At 38.6% G+C, this 18,992-nt stretch overlaps 1 protein-coding gene across 2 annotated transcripts in view; it reads right to left on the bottom strand.

Annotated features, from left to right (window-relative positions):
• LOC129257365 (inter-alpha-trypsin inhibitor heavy chain H3-like) overlaps positions 1-18,992 on the bottom strand; it is a 31,956-nt gene that overhangs the window by 9,119 nt on the left and 3,845 nt on the right. For both annotated transcript variants that reach the window (XM_064096918.1, XM_054895670.2), the window contains exons 4-12: positions 18,583-18,693; positions 12,608-12,746; positions 11,590-11,847; positions 8,406-8,522; positions 7,504-7,675; positions 5,426-6,111; positions 4,571-4,925; positions 3,126-3,191; positions 754-867 (exon numbers count right to left, since the gene is read on the bottom strand). In XM_064096918.1, the coding sequence (XP_063952988.1) occupies positions 754-867; positions 3,126-3,191; positions 4,571-4,925; positions 5,426-6,111; positions 7,504-7,675; positions 8,406-8,522; positions 11,590-11,847; positions 12,608-12,746; positions 18,583-18,693 (2,018 nt within the window). The remainder of the gene's footprint in view (positions 1-753; positions 868-3,125; positions 3,192-4,570; positions 4,926-5,425; positions 6,112-7,503; positions 7,676-8,405; positions 8,523-11,589; positions 11,848-12,607; positions 12,747-18,582; positions 18,694-18,992) is intronic.

Raw genomic sequence — 18,992 nt, 5'->3', positions numbered from 1 at the left:
ATATGGCTTCAATAGTCGGGCAAATCCTAATTCTTACAAAATTATCTGTCCCCATTTTCATTGTAGATTATACTGTAAGGGCCCAGGGGGCATTTCGAATTTCACAACACAGCATTTATCTCATGCAATACCAAAAAAACACGATATGTTTCGCTGGAAAGCATGCTTTCAGACAATATTCCACTCGTAGACCACAATTGCATTCATTCTATGGTTATTACTCATGTGAAAATTAGTTTCTTCATTCGCATTGTACATAATACAGATAGGGCCTATGACAGCCATATTGAATGTCAAAATACAGCATCATTACCAAAATGGCAAAGTAAATGATATATGTCTCGTTAGAAATCATGTTGTCAGACATTGTTACATCAATATTTCGCAACTATTGGAATTTTAAAGTCGAGCAAATCCAGATGTGAAAATTATTTGTCCCCTTTTCACTCCTGCAACACAACTACATGCATTTTTATAGTCTATGTGGGGGCATTTTTATGATTTTCATGTCTAATTTGCATATTTTGGTGGCCATATTTTATTTTGCCGATTTGCGGAAAATGCTAAAGGTAACAAGAGTGGCATCATTCAGATTCGGAATCAGCACCCTCGAATTGACATGAAACCATAAAAAACATCGTATTTCTTTTTTTTTTTAAGTTCGACCCCCTTCTCTATGGGGCCTATCCATATGGTCATACCAATAGTGTGACCGTGTCTTTGAACAAATTATTACAACCGAATAATACTTACTGAAGTTAGAGTCGTTCAGGAGATTGAATACATCACCAGGATCGCCATTTATATCAAAACACACATTTAAATCAGACTGGGGAATCTCAACCATGAAGTGTGGATCGCTGTCAGCTGATTGGATAAAAAATGCAAATTAGAGAATATATTAATTTAAAAATTGTGCAATAACATCAGATTATTATGTGATTTTCTTCGTTGTTAACATGTATGGTACTGCATGCTAGTAAAGGAGCCGCGGAACAAGTTGTTTTTTTACAAAAGAGTGTACAAAAAACATAACAATTACCATATGATTGGGATTTTTTGCATGGTCAGCCCCCCCCCCCCCTCCACTTAAAAAAACGTTCCGCGGCCCCTGGTATATTCGATGTGGCAATGTCCACAGTTGAAAGATCAACAATTGGAAATTGAGGTCTGGTTTTTCTACGACGTCAGTAGTGGGAGAGGGCATGCAAGGATGGGAAGGTTAGACATGTTAGCTTGGCCATGATGATGATGGAGGCGGAGGACCTACGCTGCCGACTTGTACAGGGAAGAAATGAGCCTTTGTTTTTTAAGACTCTAAATTGTAGGTTTTCAGGATTATGCTTTTATACACTTGTAGGGAACTAGTTTGTACATTATTCAAGTTTATTGCAGTTTTGTTTGTTCATTTTTGTTTTGGTTACAAGTTCATTACTTTTAAGCCAGAGTTCACCGAGTTCTTTATCCCCTCTCTCATTTTCAGGACATTGCTCTACTCCAAAATAACCCTAATTTACTTTCCCATTTTCTTCAGTCTCCATCAGCATTCTTGCCTTTTATCCTCATTTATCTTTGTTATCCCCATCTCCTTTGTTATCCTCATCCATCCTTCATCCCTTGCACCCCACACTTGATCATTCCTTTTGTTATCAAATTCCTTTATCTCTTGGTCCTCTCAGCTATGTTAATTACTCCCCTCCTCTCTCTTGGTTGACTGAATCATGAATATTTATGTTGTAAGACTCCTTATGTGTGATTGGTTCTTATTCATGATGATGCGTTACTTCTGTTATTGTCATCCTCCAAGTTAATTTGAATATGTATTGAAATCTAGTACATTGAGAAAGCCTAGAGGGGAAATGAAGAATAAATTATGCCCTGCCAAGCTAAGGCAGTTGAGCACAGACCTCCAAACCAGCAACATCTACCTCTTCATCTGTTCTTGTTCTGTGTTGGAAGAACCCGCGTATACTTAAAGCAAATAAAATATAAAATACAGCTCCTACACACTCCTTCACATTTCTTTTATTTTGTATGTTTTCACTTATCATGAACCGGGATAATGCTAACAGACTATATAAGTGAAAAAGCGTGAAATTTAATAGATTGAAAGGATGGGAAGGTTAGATTGGCCATGATGATAATGGAGGCGGAGGACCTAGGCTGCCGACTTGTACAGGGGGGGAAATAACCTTTTTTTTTTCTTTAAGACTCTGAATTGCGGTTTTCAGGATTATTTCCCTTCTATACACTCCTTCACATTTCTATTCTCATTTATGTTTCCACTTATTTTATATCATACACCGGGGTGGTACTAACATAAATTAAGTGAAATAGGGTAAAAAATGATATAATGTCAAAATCTATTTTTTGAAAAATTGGTTTAGGTATTGAAAAAGTTCTTCTTTTTTTGCTCGCTGACTCGCAGCTTTTTTAACCTAATATTCTATAACGACATAATAAAATATGTAGTAAGTAGTAGTAGTAGTTGAACATGATGGTGCTTGAACATTTTGTTGACGTAGATGACGTTCTTTAATATTCATGAACGAAAACCAAATCAGAGAGTCGATATGTATTTGGTGTTTGCGTGCCACTGATCTGAATATTATACAATATGTGGTGCGAAAACAAAATCGCAGAGCGAAAAGCCTGTTGCGACTTGGTTTTTGCGTTTTTTTTAAACGGACAACAGAGCTGAATCCATGTTTTCATTTTGTTTTTGGTATGCATTCACAGTAATCAAGAGTTAGAAATCAGAAAAAAAAGTATCTCTGATTTTCCTGTTTTTGATCACCAAAAAGGAAATCACAACACGCGATTTTGTGTTTAAAAAAAAATGAAATGATTGAGGCAAAGAAAAGCGACTTATCCGTATTTGCCCTGATTGCGCAACACCGAAAAGCCCAGGGAAGTGTCCAGTACTCAAGATGACCGATATGACCAATACCAGGTGTGCTGCTGAGGATCCAACTTAACATTGATGGGATTAAGATATTTCTGGATTTTGTATAGTTTCTTTATTATTGATACCAAAACATGTGTTGTTAACAATAGATATTGGAGATGTTTAGAAACAAATGAATTTATGTTTGAGAAAATATTACAAGCGATTATATACTCACCAAAAGCATGCGACATGGGAATTGCCATCGATGGGGGATGACCTGGTCCTCTCATGCCTGTTGGGCCTATAGAGAATTAAAAATTCAAAATCCTTCTGAGAGGAATGCGAATTTCAACTAATTAAACCTAGATTTACAAGGGATTTCAACTCCAAAATCGAACGCAGCAGTGTTTTCCAACCATTCAAAGGTTTAAGTTGCGTTTGAAAATCAATTTCTTCTCCAACTGGCTTATAGGCAATTGCACACCACCCCACCGCTGCCTTGAATCCAAACACAAATACAGACACATCGTGAAATCGATTTGTTAAGGTAATTTAACCCGATTCAATTCTGCCTTAAGATATTTTTAGAGTTATTTTCTAAAAAGTTTATCGTATTTTTCGTGAAATGAAATGATAATCATTACCAAAACTTGCGGAGATGCGTTAGATGGCTATGACTATTCAAGAGCAAAAACTTAATAATCAAATTAAAGAAAGTGATTTAACCCTGATCTTTAAAAAAAAAATATGAATATTCACTACAGAAAAAGTGTAAACCAAAGAACACCAAAATGCTGCATCATAAACCAAAGTTAATGAAAAACGGTGGTGTCAGAGATGGAATTTACATGATTAAGAAGGCAGTGTCAGAAAACAAAAAGATTCACCTTACTGAAACACCCCAGCAGATTGATACTTTCAATATTCACCTTCATACTTTTTTTAGCGAGAGCACCTATCCCCTAATAAAATTAATAATTAAATAAAAAAGAAAAATCGTTGAAAACCAAAGTTTTTTTATGTATTTCTTTGTTTTTTAAATGTTTTATATATTCTGAGTTCTTTATCTTTTCTTTTCAATTCAATTCATTTTTTTTTCAATTCCGATAAAAAAATTGTACATACAAATATACATGCGAGAATAATAACAGATTGTCAACATGGTCAACACTGAAATGCACACATGTGCATTCAGTACATAAAAGGACACAGAGATTTTAGGAAGAGGGTGGAATTGCTACTAAAGTTTTTGTCGAGGCAGTAATCCTTTACTTTTATTGTTTTTATGAAAAATACTATTCAAGGAAGTGACATATTTATGATAAAAAATATTTGTGTCGTCAGCGAAAAATAGCTAGAGGATGTATTAATAATGTTAATGACATATAAACGAACGAGTGCGCCTATAACAGGGGCCACAGAACCCCCCCCCCCCTCCCCACTATGAAAACCATTCCGCGGTTCCTTTAGATTGGAGCCTCAGGGGAGACCACATGAATGAGAGTAATAACTATGCATGTAACAGATGTGATTAACCTCGAATACCATAATTTTCAAGCTTTAAAAGTCAATGTCTTCTTTGGAATTGGAATGCCAATATATATTTTTTTCAGAATCACAAAGTATAAACTATAACTGGGGCAAAACACTTGGCTATGGTGACTATAATATTCTACTGACCTTTGAATAATCTTCGCTGAGGCGGGAACGAGGCTTGAGGGCCCGCAGGCCCTGCAGCCATTGGGGCTATGTACAAAGATGATGAATGCTGGTTCTGCATGTCATCACTTGGTACCTCAGGGACACTTTCTGCAAGGATGTCGGTATCATCATCTGGTTTGACTACCAAGAGCGAGGTAAGAGGTGTAACGAAATGGTATTTGAGCGAGAGATTGAGGGCCCGTTCGGAGATCGCTGCTTTTGTCTTACGGTTGTCGACTGTCTTTCGTTCATCAAGAAGATTCTTAATTGTGAGGTATGCCCACAGGCGCTGTGCGAAATCATCGACTTCATGACGACTAAGAGAGTTATCTTTCTGTATATATTCCAATAGGATGAGAAGAATAACGAGTTTAGAGTGGGGAGGGGAGGGGATTGTAATGTACCATAGAATAATATAACGTAACGATAAGACATGCATGAGCTGTATTATTTTTCATTATAAGTCATTTTGGAAAGAGTGAAATAGACTAGGGTAATGTCATGCCTGCAGCATGTACCATCGATATATCCATCCTAAAATTAATCTTTAGTATCAAAATCGATACTTGAAGAAGATGGCTCATTCTAACATAAACCCGACTCGTGATATCAATGGCTGTATACTAAACTGTTCTTTTGCTGTGTTACCACTCATACTCCAGTGGCGGATCTAGTTTTTTTTTCCAAGGAGGGGGTTTGACCGAGAAATTTGACAAGAAAAAAGTTCACTATGAAATGAAGGTGATTTGGGGTCGGCTTTAAAATTACTTGGTAGCCAAAGGGGGTTAACCCCCCCCCCTCCCCACCTAGATTCGCCACTGCGCTTCAACTTACCTCTATCACTGTGGATGTATTGAACTCGATATCAACATCGAGGGACTTTCCAGTGATTACGACACAGAATGGTTCACGGTATATGCCATCTTCGTTCCCATCCACAATTGAAATGGTGTTCGGATGCTGAGCTGAAGCTAAGATTGTTTCATTGCGTACGAGATCAGATTCATCCCGATTTTCCCCTGTCATAGGTCCATTCATATCATTTGCTGAATTCCAAACAGCATTGATAACTTCATCTTTCAGTTTGCCGGCGACCGTGATTTCGGTGCCATCAAAGTAAGCCATGAAATTCGACTGCGTGAGACTGCCTTCGTCAACCAATCTGTTGCTGTATTCGAGATTGATGTTGAAAAGGAGTGGATTCGCGACTTCGTCGTAAAAACCTTTCATTTGCACACTAGCACTCGAATCCTCGTAGACTTTACGAGCCAGAGCTTGGTTGGAAAGTGATAGCTTTTCAAGAAATGAAAAGTCAACCCCGTTTCCAAACCCAACGCTGAACAAAGACAGTCGACCCTCGATGAGATTTGTGATTCTTTTCACGATTTCAGATGTAATTGTTACTGCACCCGACGTGGGTTGACCGTCGGTAAGCATGATGATGAGGGGCATGGCATCATCATTGTCGTTTCCAGTGAGGAGATCGACAGCAGTCGTTAGACCATCGTATAAATTCGTTCCTGTTCGACAAGGAAAATGAGAACAATATAGTGATTATTGTGGTCTTGGTGGTGAGGGTGGTGGTGGCGGCGATGATAGCGATGATGATTATGATGATGGTAGATATATTGGTTTGCATATTTTTATTGACATCACAGTAACAGTGGGAAATATAGGACAAAATATATGATGAAGTAGTAAAAAATAGAGCCTAGGACTTGTCCTTGATATTACTGGCTCAAGCGGGGCAGGTTGTCATGAAATAACAATAACATGATATAAATATAAGAATTATATAGTAACTCATGGTGGAAAATTTGGTTCAGACATGGACCTATCCACGGAGGGTTATTCTATTGTTACTGGGGGTGCTGAGCATTGTCACAGCACCCCACATTGTAAATTATTCTGTTATTTCGTTTTAAATGTAATATTTCTTATGTGTATATTCTTTAAAATAATTTTTACAAACATGAAATACCCGGACTCATATACTACTAGCTTATACACTGTAAATTGCATAGTCAAGACCGACAGTAGCGAGGGACCAACCGAACTCCGGAACCAACTCAAATCTCAAGCAGGTACTTAGCCACACGGGGCCCTAAAATTTCAACCAACCATAAATGATTAAAAAAACTTTTTGTACATGTCAGGTAGGCCTACATCACCCGAATTCCGTGATTTAATATCCGCACCTGTTTGTGCCCCACCCACTAGCGTACCTAAGGGGGGGCAGGGGGGGCAGACTGCCCCCCTGACGAGTCACAACTCACGCAGGGAACGTACCCCTGCCCCCCTGACGAGTCACAACTCGGACGTTCCCCCCCCCCCTTTTGAGAAGCAAAATTAATAATTTGTAATGTAAATATGCAAAGTAAACCGACGCGTACCCCCTCTTTTGAACGTGAAAACCTTTTTTTTATTTTATTTTTTTGCTTGTCAATTTATTTTCTGGTACGAAATCCTTTATTTGTGGTTGAAGACCTTTTTTTTTTTGCTTGTCAAATTTTTTATTTTTTTCAAATATCCTTCAAAAAATGTGCCCCCCTTTTGGAAAATCCTAGGTACGCCGCTGGCAACACCCCCCCCCCGAAAGTCAAACTTTGGCTATATGCTGAGAACAAGAAGAAAACGACGGCAACGAAGGACAAATAATAAATCATTTCAAAAATAAAAGGTAAAATAATAATTAAAAAAAAGAATGACAGGAAGAAAAATTGACGCAGCGAGGAAAGACAAGTGTACAACAATGCCAAATAAGGTCCCTTTCCCGTTGAGATGTTGTCATACTTGTCCCCCCCCCTTCCCCCTTGAAATTATATATCAGATCAAACTAACTTTTGATTTTATCTTTCTGTAACATCTGTTTGATGCTATGAAGTATTATTTCCTTGATGAAAAGTACATACCTCCACCTGCAGAGAGACGATTAACGTATCTTTTAGCTGTTGCAATATTTTCCCTGGTAGCTTCCACCATTTGGTTAGCTCTCCAAACTCGAACACTCGATTCAAAGAGTACAATGTTGATGCGATCTATTGGACGGACATCATCCAAAATCGTAGTGAATGCCGTTTTCGTCTTTTCATGAAACAAAAAAAAAAACAAATAGAAGTAATTATTTCATTGATATCAACTGCACTATTTCGACATTGCCACGCTTTCGCCCCGCTAAAGACAATGGAGCTTCGCCAATGTCACGACTCTGCTTTTCTTGAAAAATACCCCGATGTACATGCCTATAATTATGCAGCAAACAGACAAAGAGAATAAGAATTTATTTTTCAAAGTTTTCACATATATATTCATATTTTATTGGAATTCATTTCATACTTCTTTCTTGTGATTTATTTTGTTCACACAATTACTACATACGCCTGACAGAGTCAATTTTTTTTCTAACCAAATTCGTTATAACGAAAATAGAACTCGTACAAAAGGTATAAGATTGACACAAGCGTTCTTAGAAGTAGTCTTCGAAACTTATTTATAGAGTAAGTCTTGATAGTTTTTATTTTATTTTATTTCTGCATTCACATCAGTATTATAATTTCAAAATATACAATATAAAAGGTAATATATAAAAAAACAATAACAGCAATGAAAATGAATATCAACAAGATGTATTATACATTTTACAAAATGATAATTTTAAGGAATGGAGGGGACCGCCATCGTGAGCGATTAGGTTTGTAGTGGGTGGATAATAGTACATTGACGGGAAAAATGTTTCTTTAAAATAACATCGAATATCATTGTATTACAGCTCCCCCCCCCCCTCGTTTTTTTTAAAGAAAAAAAATCAATTTACCTGTTCTATTTTTCGACCACGCATTGAACCACTGACATCGATTACGAAGACAACATTCTTCCTTGTTTTCGGTAAACCTTCCGGTGAGAAGTAATGAACGAAATATCCATTGACGATCTAAAATGAGTTAAATAAACGGCAATGGTTGTAATTGATACAGAATAAGAAATCATTTTTAGGGGCAATAATGAAAATAGAAGGCGAAATCAAAGAATGCACTTCAATACTACTATTATTATTATTTATTATTATTTAATTATTTATTGTTTTGATTTCTATATACTGCAGGGTTGGCCTGTTCAGTTTTGAAAAATGAATGCTTTACAAAGGCGCCCTGCAGTTTAACAAACATAATTCAACATGAAAATACATAGTATTACTATAAAATAAACCAAGTTTAAATGAGTCTTGTTATCTCAGCCTTGGTTAAAGTATATTGAAATACTGAGAACAAGTAAGCTTTTATGGAAACAGACAAATTAAAGACACAAATCAATGAAAGTTTGAGAAAAAATGAACAAATAATAAGAATGTTACGAGCGTTTAAATGTTGAGATCACTATGATGATAAGGATATCCTCTCATTTTGGCAATCGCACTAACGTGTTGCAGAACTCCCCCATTACTTTACGACACATTTTACTTGTCACTTTAAGGAAGTCTATCCATATATAGTTGGTTTGGTGATATCAACATTCAAATGCTCTTAACTTTCTCATTATTTGCTAAATTTTTCTCAAACTTTCATTGATTTACTTCTTCAATACTTCTGTTTCATAATTATAAGCTAACTTGTCAGAAGGGTTTCATTTCCCTTTGAAAGGACCCCTGCAAAGTTTGACTCTCATTGATGCATAGTGCAAATTCAAAATGAAGCACCATCATTGATTCTTATCGATGCGCAGTGCTGAATGATGCTCATTTGATAATGTGTCCGAACTCAATGACGGGTCCAGGAAAGGGCACATCCGGCCCCTCCCCCTCCCCCCCCCCCCCCCCTTTGAGAGGCACAACAAAAATATGGGAACATGTCATGCGAAACGCAAGTGAAGATCTTCTTTCTTTTTTTTGTCAAATTTTTCCTGGATCAAAAAAGACCTCCATTTCGTAGTTAAAACATTTTTTTTGCTTGACAACATTTTCCTAAACGAAGATGCCCCCCTTGTGCGCTTTGGAAAATCCTAAATCCCTCCTGTCCGAACTGTATTTTATAAATATATTTTTAAACTTTAATAGGAAACTGGATCCACCCATTTAAACACGTTCTAAAAAGGTTTACCCAATATTGGGTAAAATGGGATTATGCATGTTGGTTGGGTAAAAAGATACCCAATATTTTGTAAAATTTTACGCAATGTTGCTTTGAAATAGCCCAATTTGGTGTAAAAAAATCCCAGCAAACATGCATGTTCTCTTTCTACCCAATATTGGGTAACATCAGTGTTTTTATAGTGAAGAAGAGTTTCGATTTGTCTGTCCATTAGTGGATGTGACGTAAGTATACGTCTTAATATCCTTCTTTGTGTTAACGACATGAGTAGTGATTTCGGGGGCGGGGAGGGGCTTGGGGACGTAACGTACTCCTCCTCCCCCCTCGATTTTGAATTTCATACAACGACCTAAGGGAGTCGCTCATCTCGTTCCCCAACTCCCACGAAATCGCACCTAATTGTTCATAACAAGGCCCTGAGAACGATTTTTTTCAGTGGGGTTGCTGAAATGGGCTGAAATATCTCCTCAAAGGTGGGGGGGGGGGCACAATTGAGTTTTCCATTGTTCTTTTATATATACACAAACACATGCAAGGGCACCCCCAAACACACACATAATATATATGACAGTCACTTCTTAGGGTAATTCTTACAAAAGAACATAGATAGTGCGAGCGCACAGCGCGAGCAATTTTTTTTTTGAAATTTCATGTATATTGTCCTGAAAATTGAACATTTTGTGATCCTGAACAAGGTGCTTATGTAACATATAATTACTGCGAGAACAGATATCTTTAATACACATTCTGGCCCGAACGAAAAGATACCTGTTATAAGGACTGCTTGCAGTTACCCATTAAGACGATACATATTTCAATGAAAAAAATGACATTTCGACCTAAAAACTGGATATTCTAAGCACTTTTTGTAATCATGAACAGGATAGGTATATAACTATGCAACTGATGCGAGCGGAAACAAAATTGAGATTTAAAACGTAAAAACGGGACATTCTAAGCACTTTTGAATACCCAGACTCAGTTCAGTGACCACCTTCAAGGGCAACCTGAAAACATAGCTGTGTAAGAGTGCATTCGGACATTGACTTATTGTTCAGACATGTATTATATGTATTGTAAATAGTTTTTGTTGTTCTGCTCTGAAGCGCCTTGAGCATCTAATCAAGATGGAAATTGCGCCATACATATCTCATGTATTATGCACCGGTGTGTGCACATTATGTATCATGCACCGGTGTGTTGGCTCAGTTGGTAGAGCGTCCGTCTCACAACCGGGAGGTCGGGGGTTCAAACCCCGGCCACGTCAGACCAAAAGACGTTAAAAGATGGGAGTTGCTGCTACCATGTTAGGCGTTCAACGATTAAAGGGATATATAGAGCCTCGTCGATCTGGCGCTGCACAGCGGCTGCCGGGCCCATGATCAATTGGGCAAAGCAAATTTTCGGAGAATTTAATTTTCATGTCTATTTCGAACAATAAAAATAAAATAAAATATGGATTATTATTAGTATTGTTATCATTTTCTAATCATAAACAGGATAGGTATATAACTATATGATTGATGTGAGCGGAAACAAAATTGAGATTTCAGACCTAAAAGTGGGATACTCTAAGCACTTTTCTAATCATGGACAGGATAGGTATATAACTATACAATATTGATCTAAGCGCGAAGCGCGAGCGGAAACAAAATTGAGATTTCAGACCTAAAAACGGGACTCTCTATTCATGTTTTGTAAATCAGGAATAGGATGGGTAATTGGGTATCTTCTTAAATTAATAATGTGAGTGCGAAGCGCGATCACAAAATGTTTTATATTCTGATCTTAAACTTTAGTTAAGCATGTTTTAAGTAAAAAATACAAATAAAAAAAAAGTTGCGTATCTGAATAAAATGCGTGCTCGATTATCAATCTGAACCGGTAAAGTACGGATGCGTAGGCCTAAGTTACCTGGAGGTGACCTGCTTTGACGTCATGCATGACGTCATATTTGATAATGAAATCTCCCATGATGCCGTTGGAAGTAATAAGCAATCCTTCTCCTCTCGAATCAAAGAGTACCTTGGCAGAGCGAGGTCTGAGCTGTACTTCAGTCATGTTGTTGAGTTTTGTTTCATCCGATTTGTCTGCTATCGCCCATGAAGCATTAACTTCCTTCAAACCTTGGGGTTCCGTGATATGAGCCTCTACACGAACATCCGGAACCATCTATGTTTTCAACATGAATTTCAAGAAATCATTTTTTATTTTCTGTTTGGCATTTCAGGACCATAGACACTCTAAGAGAGCTGCACAATTTAGAAGTTTACACAGTAACTTAAGATATTCATCAAACACGTGCAAAATTTATACGTTTTCTGCGATCACTTCAAATCTTCAGAAATTCAATGTTTTTATATCATCCTGTATTTCGGATAATGACGTGAGGTCCGTCCCAAGACGTAAATTTACATATTTTATTAATACACGTCTTTCACACACAGAACGTTTAAAAGGCAGTCTTTTATCATTTATTGGTAGTAGTTTAAATACATTACACTGTTGAAAATATTTCAAACAACGCTGTTTACTATGTGAATCGCACAGTAGTTGTTTAAACAAATTGAACAAGTGTTTAAAATCTTAAAAAAACCATGCTTAAATTATTGATAACTGATTATAAAATTTTAAATTATTTTAACAGTGTAGGAGTTTGGTTGAGATATACACCTATTATTTCGTCTGGTGGAATTTGTCCAGTATTATGATAAACAGAAAAATAAGGCCTTCCCCTATCTGACGACTTGCATACTTGTGGACAAAAGAGAAGATTATGAACCGTGAAACATGGGTGTTTGAAATTTATCTTTATTAATTATTTTATTTTTTTTAAATACGATAAATTTACTGTTGTTGAACTGATGAATGAAATACATGCATCGTAATCTTTGCAAGGCGAGATGAGAAATATTTGTTTAAAAATTCTGACCTGGCCTGGTTGAATGCTTATCCTCTGCTCGAATATGCCATTTTTTCTCTTTAACAGTTGTTCATATGTGAGGTTGAAAAGAACAGTTTTTCGAGCCTCCACGGTCACGGACACCGTGAATTTATTTTCATCAGGTGAACTGTTGGAGAAAAAAAAGAAACATCTTAAATTTGACAATAATATTTTCAAACAACTGGCAATTTTTGGCAAGGGTAGCTCTTTTTATTGGATTTTTTTCCGCACAGATCCAATCCCGATTTTACGTGTAAACGCAGTAAAATGGACCGCTTTGGTGCTCATTAAATCAAACCATTCGAAAGTCACAAATATAAAACGAGCGAACTTTACATTCAATGCCGACAAATTGACATGATATGTTTGTAAAGTTTCAGATTTACATTCATTTCGCTACTTCAATCTAAATTACAAGGATTTAAAATGAATCTAAATCGGCTATGAATGATAACAAGCCAAATATTGGATAGACATGTCACTATTCACCATCAATTTTATGGTCGATCTGGCTTAATTTCAATTCTTTGAAATTTCGAGTTTTAATTCAGTCACATTTTGATAGTTGAATATATGATTCACTGAAAGAGTTGAAATTACAATGAAATTAGCTTTAGAAAAGTTTTTAAATTTGCACAGTACAGAGGAAAGATAGGCCTATATCCTTAAACATGCACGTAGAATTGGATATGCAGGATGAAAATGGTCTTCGGTTTAGAGAATGACAACTTGTTAGGGACGCACCATATTAGATATTCAGGGGGGCTGGATTTTTTCCAAAAAAAACAAACATTGACTTCCTATATGAGCCCCCCCCCCAAAAAAAAAGAATTGACTCACAATCAGAGTAAAAAAGAAAAAAAAATGGTCCACTTGGTCCACATCTGAAAGGTGCAACAAAAAAACTTGTCTCCATGGTGTAAGGGAAAAAAAACTTTGCTCAAAGAAGAAAGGATTTTTTTTTTGCATCAACCCAAACTTCCAGCCCCCCCCCCCTCCCCCCCCCCCCCTCGGTATGTAATGGTGCATCCCTTAGCACCGACAATAATCATGAAATTGTGTCCTAACTTAGATGTCCTGAGTGACCTGGATGAAGACATGTAATCAGGGGCGGATCCAGCCTTCGCCAATAGGAGGGCCCAGAATTTTTTTTCAGCCATATTTTCCCCTATCGGCCGCTCGAAGTTAATTTTTGTTTGTTTATATATATTTATATATAATATCATAAGCCTTATTTAAAAAGTGCGAGCGCGGAGCGCGAGCTTTTTTTATTTTATGTATTTTGTCTTAAAATTTAAACATTTTGGGCAATGTTTATGATCCTAAACGAGAAGTATATCCAACTAAATAATTGATGCGAGCGCAAAGCGCGAGCAGAAATTTTTAATATACGTTTTGATATGATAAGAAAGGGATATGTTAACGGCAGCTTGTTAGCCAAGAAAACGTTACATATTTCAACTATCAAATAATGCGAGCGCTTAGCGCGAGCTGAAAATTTTTGACATTTTTACCTGATGAATGGAAAAGGAAATGTTTATCTAAATAATTGATGCGAGCGCGAAGCGCGAGCTGAAAAAAATTGAGATATTTTGTAAATCATGAAAAGGATGAGTAATTGGAAATCTTCCAACATTAATAATGCGAGCGCAAAGCATGAGCAGAAAAATTTGTTTATTTTTAATATACGTTTTGATCTGATCAAAAAGGATCTGTTAACGGCCGCTTGTTAGCCATGAAGACGTTACATATTTTAACTATCAAATAATGCGAGCTGAATATTTTGACATTTCTACCTGAAGAATGGAAATTCTAAGCACTTTTGTAATCGTGAAAAGGATAAGTATATCACTAAACAATTGATGCGAGTGCGAAGCGCGAGCGAAAAAATTCTGGACACTCTATTCATGTTTTGTAAATCATGAAAAGGATGAGTAATTGGAAATTTCCCTACATTAATAATACGAGCGCAAAGCACGAGCAGACAATGTTTGATATTGTGATCTTAAACTGGATAATGATTTAAATATAGAACAATTTGCGGATCTGAATAAACGCGTTGCAGATTTCGACCTAGAATTTGGGTATTCTAAATACCTTTCTTATCATGAAAATCAATAAAGCGAGTGCAAAGCGCGAGCTAAAAATATATGATATTCCCATCTGAAAAAGGGTCAATTTAAGCTCTGTATTTTAAGCACTTTGTGGGAAAATTGTGAGGTGGATATGGATCACAGTTAAAAAAGAACTGATATGTGTCATTAATAATATTACTTTGAGTTTTTATGTAGGACCGGGACATTCTATAGGGACATTATGTCATCATATGAAAATGATGACTATCTTCCTATTTCTCTTCTTAAGCATGATAGCGCGAAATTTGTTAATATATGGCCTGAAAACTGGACGTTTAAAGCACTTTTGTAATTATGAATAAGATGCATGAGTTAAATACACTACTCAAAAAAAGTTAAGGACCACTTTTTAAAACGTACATAAAGATTTTATACAAGGTGTTTTATTTCTGGAAATACCTCAGTACAACTGTCCTAAATGTCTTTAAACACGCTGTAATCAATTTCACGCATGGGTGGTTTCAGTTGTTGCACAATGTCTCTCGCATCACTGCACATCCTGAAAAGTGGGCCCCGAGGGGTATCAGCTACCGACATGAAGTGGTAAAAACGAATGTCTGAGTGTCTTTCAGGCAGTTCAGTAACGAGTGTGACCACCTCCTGCAGCAATAACGGCTTCACAGCGCTGTCTCATGGAGCTGATGAGGCGATTGATGTCTCTGACGTCCAGTGCATCCCATGCAGCCTCCAGAGCCACACCCAGCTGCTGCAGTCCAAGTGGATGGGCTTCGAGCTGCTCGAGACTCCTCCCCATCATGTCCCAGACGTGCTCTATCGGGTTTAAGTCCGGGGACCTCGCTGGCCACTCCATACGCTCAATCCCCTGGCCCTCAAGGAACTCGGTCACCACCCTAGCTCGGTGGGCACGGGCATTGTCATCCATGAAATGATGTTTTGTCCCACATTTTCTGCAAATGGCACCACTATAGGTTCAAGGACCTCATCCCTGTACCTCACTCCTGTCATTGCTCCCCCTGGGACCACGTAGAGACGAGTACGGTGGCGTAGGTGATGCCTCCCCACACCATGACACTGCCTCCCCCATAACGGTCATGTTCTGCAATACAGGGGTCTGCAAATCTCTCTCCTGGTCGCCTCCAGACTCTCGAACGTCCATCATTGTGGTCAAGGGAAAATCTGCTCTCATCTGTGAACAGAACTCTACGCCATTGCTGTCTGGTCCATCTGACATGCTCCCGGGCCCAGTTGAGACGAATTCTTCTGTGAGCAGGGGTGAGTGGGACACACTGAGCTGGCCGTCTGGCATGCATATTGGCTCTGTGAAGTCGGTTACGGATTGTTTGAGTGGAAACAATCACTCCAGTTGCTGCAGCGAAGTCATTGTTGAGGCGGCGTGCACTGTGAAAGCGGTTGCGGAGGCTGAGATTCGTCAAGTAGCGATCATCTCTAGGGGTTGTCGAAACTGGTCGGCCACTGCGGGGTCTCTCGGAGTATAGCCCTGTCTCTCGGTGTCTTTGATTTGCTCTGCTAATGACACTGTGTGACACGCCCATCATTCTGGCTACTCTTCGCTGACTGAGGCCAGCTTCCAGCATCCCTAGGGCTCTGGCTACATCTGTTTCACTTAGGTGGTGTCTTGGCATTGCTATCCAGCTGTCCAGGATGCCATCAAACACAATGAAATCAATTTCACACATGCAGTTCTTTCATGTCTCTTGCATCATTGCAATGTGCCCGTACAAAAGTGGCTTCCAAAGCATTTTCTGTCTTTAGTCTCTACAATCAACAACTTGCTGACAATAGCAATGCCAAGATACAGCTGTCCAGAATGCCATCAAACACAATGGCATCAATTTCACACATGCAGTTCTTTCATGATGTCTCTGGCATCATTGCAGTGGGCCATAAGACAAGTGTCTTCCAAAGCATTTTCCGTCTTTAGTCTGTACAATCAACAACTTGCCTACAACAGCAATGCCAAGACACCACCTAAGTGAAACAGATGTAGCCAGAGCCCTAGGGATGCTGGAAGCTGGCCTCAGTCAGCGAAGAGTAGCCAGAATGATGGGCGTGTCACACAGTGTCATTAGCAGAGCAAATCAAAGACACCGAGAGACAGGGCTATACTCCGAGAGACCCCGCAGTGGCCGACCAGTTTCGACAACCCCTAGAGATGATCGCTACTTGACGAATCTCAGCCTCCGCAACCGCTTTCACAGTGCACGCCGCCTCAACAATGACTTCGCTGCAGCAACTGGAGTGATTGTTTCCACTCAAACAATCCGTAACCGACTTCACAGAGCCAATATGCATGCCAGACGGCCAGCTCAGTGTGTCCCACTCACCCCTGCTCACAGAAGAATTCGTCTCAACTGGGCCCGGGAGCATGTCAGATGGACCAGACAGCAATGGCGTAGAGTTCTGTTCACAGATGAGAGCAGATTTTCCCTTGACCACAATGATGGACGTTCGAGAGTCTGGAGGCGACCAGGAGAGAGATTTGCAGACCCCTGTATTGCAGAACATGACCGTTATGGGGGAGGCAGTGTCATGGTGTGGGGAGGCATCACCTACGCCACCGTACTCGTCTCTACGTGGTCCCAGGGGGAGCAATGACAGGAGTGAGGTACAGGGATGAGGTCCTTGAACCTATAGTGGTGCCATTTGCAGAAAATGTGGGACAAAACATCATTTCATGGATGACAATGCCCGTGCCCACCGAGCTAGGGTGGTGACCGAGTTCCTTGAGGGCCAGGGGATTGAGCGTATGGAGTGGCCAGCGAGGTACCCGGACTTAAACCCGATAGAGCACGTCTGGGACATGATGGGGAGGAGTCTCGAGCAGCTCGAAGCCCATCCACTTGGACTGCAGCAGCTGGGTGTGGCTCTGGAGGCTGCATGGGATGCACTGGACGTCAGAGACATCAATCGCCTCATCAGCTCCATGAGACAGCGCTGTGAAGCCGTTATTGCTGCAGGAGGTGGTCACACTCGTTACTGAACTGCCTGAAAGACACTCAGACATTCGTTTTTACCACTTCATGTCGGTAGCTGATACCCCTCGGGGCCCACTTTTCAGGATGTGCAGTGATGCGAGAGACATTGTGCAACAACTGAAACCACCCATGCGTGAAATTGATTACAGCGTGTTTAAGGACATTTAGGACAGTTGTACTGAGGTATTTCCAGAAATAAAACACCTTGTATAAAATCTTTATGTACGTTTTAAAAAGTGGTCCTTAACTTTTTTTGAGTAGTGTATCTTTCAACAATCAATGCGAGCTGAAATCGCGAGCCGATATTTTTGATAAACTGTTATCAAAATTGGAGATTTTAATATACATAACTCACCAATCGAAATGCGAGCGTGCAGCGCTAGCTGATACGTTTTGACAATCTGACCCGAATAGGGATATTTTGATAACTTTATGGAATACAGGAAAATGATAGGTACCTGACAAATCAAATTTTGCGAGCGCGCAGCTCAAGCAGAAAATGATAATATACAGACCATAAAACAAAAAAAATTACAGAGCATTTTAAAAAATCGATTTGTAAATCAAACAAAATAATGAAAGTTCAATTTTCTTGCTGAAATATGTTTTGTATATTGACTTCAAAATTTGATATTTTAAGCTCCATATTGAGCAAGATATGTAAATCACCTAAAAGGCAATGCGAGCGCGAAGCGCGAGTGAAAATGTTATATCCCGACATGAAAGATTTTTAAAGATTATTTTCCAAGTCTTCCCCTCATCTTATTGTATTCACTCGTCTTCCTCCTCTTATGTTTCTCTTTTTTTTGCTCCGCCAATAGGGGGGGGGGGCCTCGGCCCCCCTGGATCCGCCTATGTATAATAGCCTTACCTTTGTTTAACTTGTCCTGCAGTCTGTCCCTTGGCTTTGGCCTCGTTATACTCCCTCTGAGCCACATCCTTAGGCTTCACTTCTGAATGATAGATGACATTGTCAATGGTCCTGTAAACACAATCATCATCATTGTAATCTTCATTGTCATTAATACAATTATTATCATTATTATCGTTAATGTTATTATTATTATGATGATGATTATTATTGTTATTTTTATTATTATTATCATCATTATTATTTTTATTATCATTATTATTAGTAGTAGTAGTAGCAGTAGTAGTAGTAGTAGTAGAATCATTATCATCATTATCATTAGTATTATTAGCACTATTATTATCATTGATAATTATATTCCCTCTTTATTATATAAACCCGTTTTTTCTATACTCCTTTACAAAGAGGCA

The sequence above is a fragment of the Lytechinus pictus genome, chromosome 3, assembly GCF_037042905.1.
Source record: "Lytechinus pictus isolate F3 Inbred chromosome 3, Lp3.0, whole genome shotgun sequence".
Taxonomy (NCBI): Eukaryota; Metazoa; Echinodermata; class Echinoidea; order Temnopleuroida; family Toxopneustidae; genus Lytechinus; species Lytechinus pictus.
Note: the sequence above shows the minus strand (reverse complement) of the source record. Positions and strands in the feature narration are given on the sequence as shown.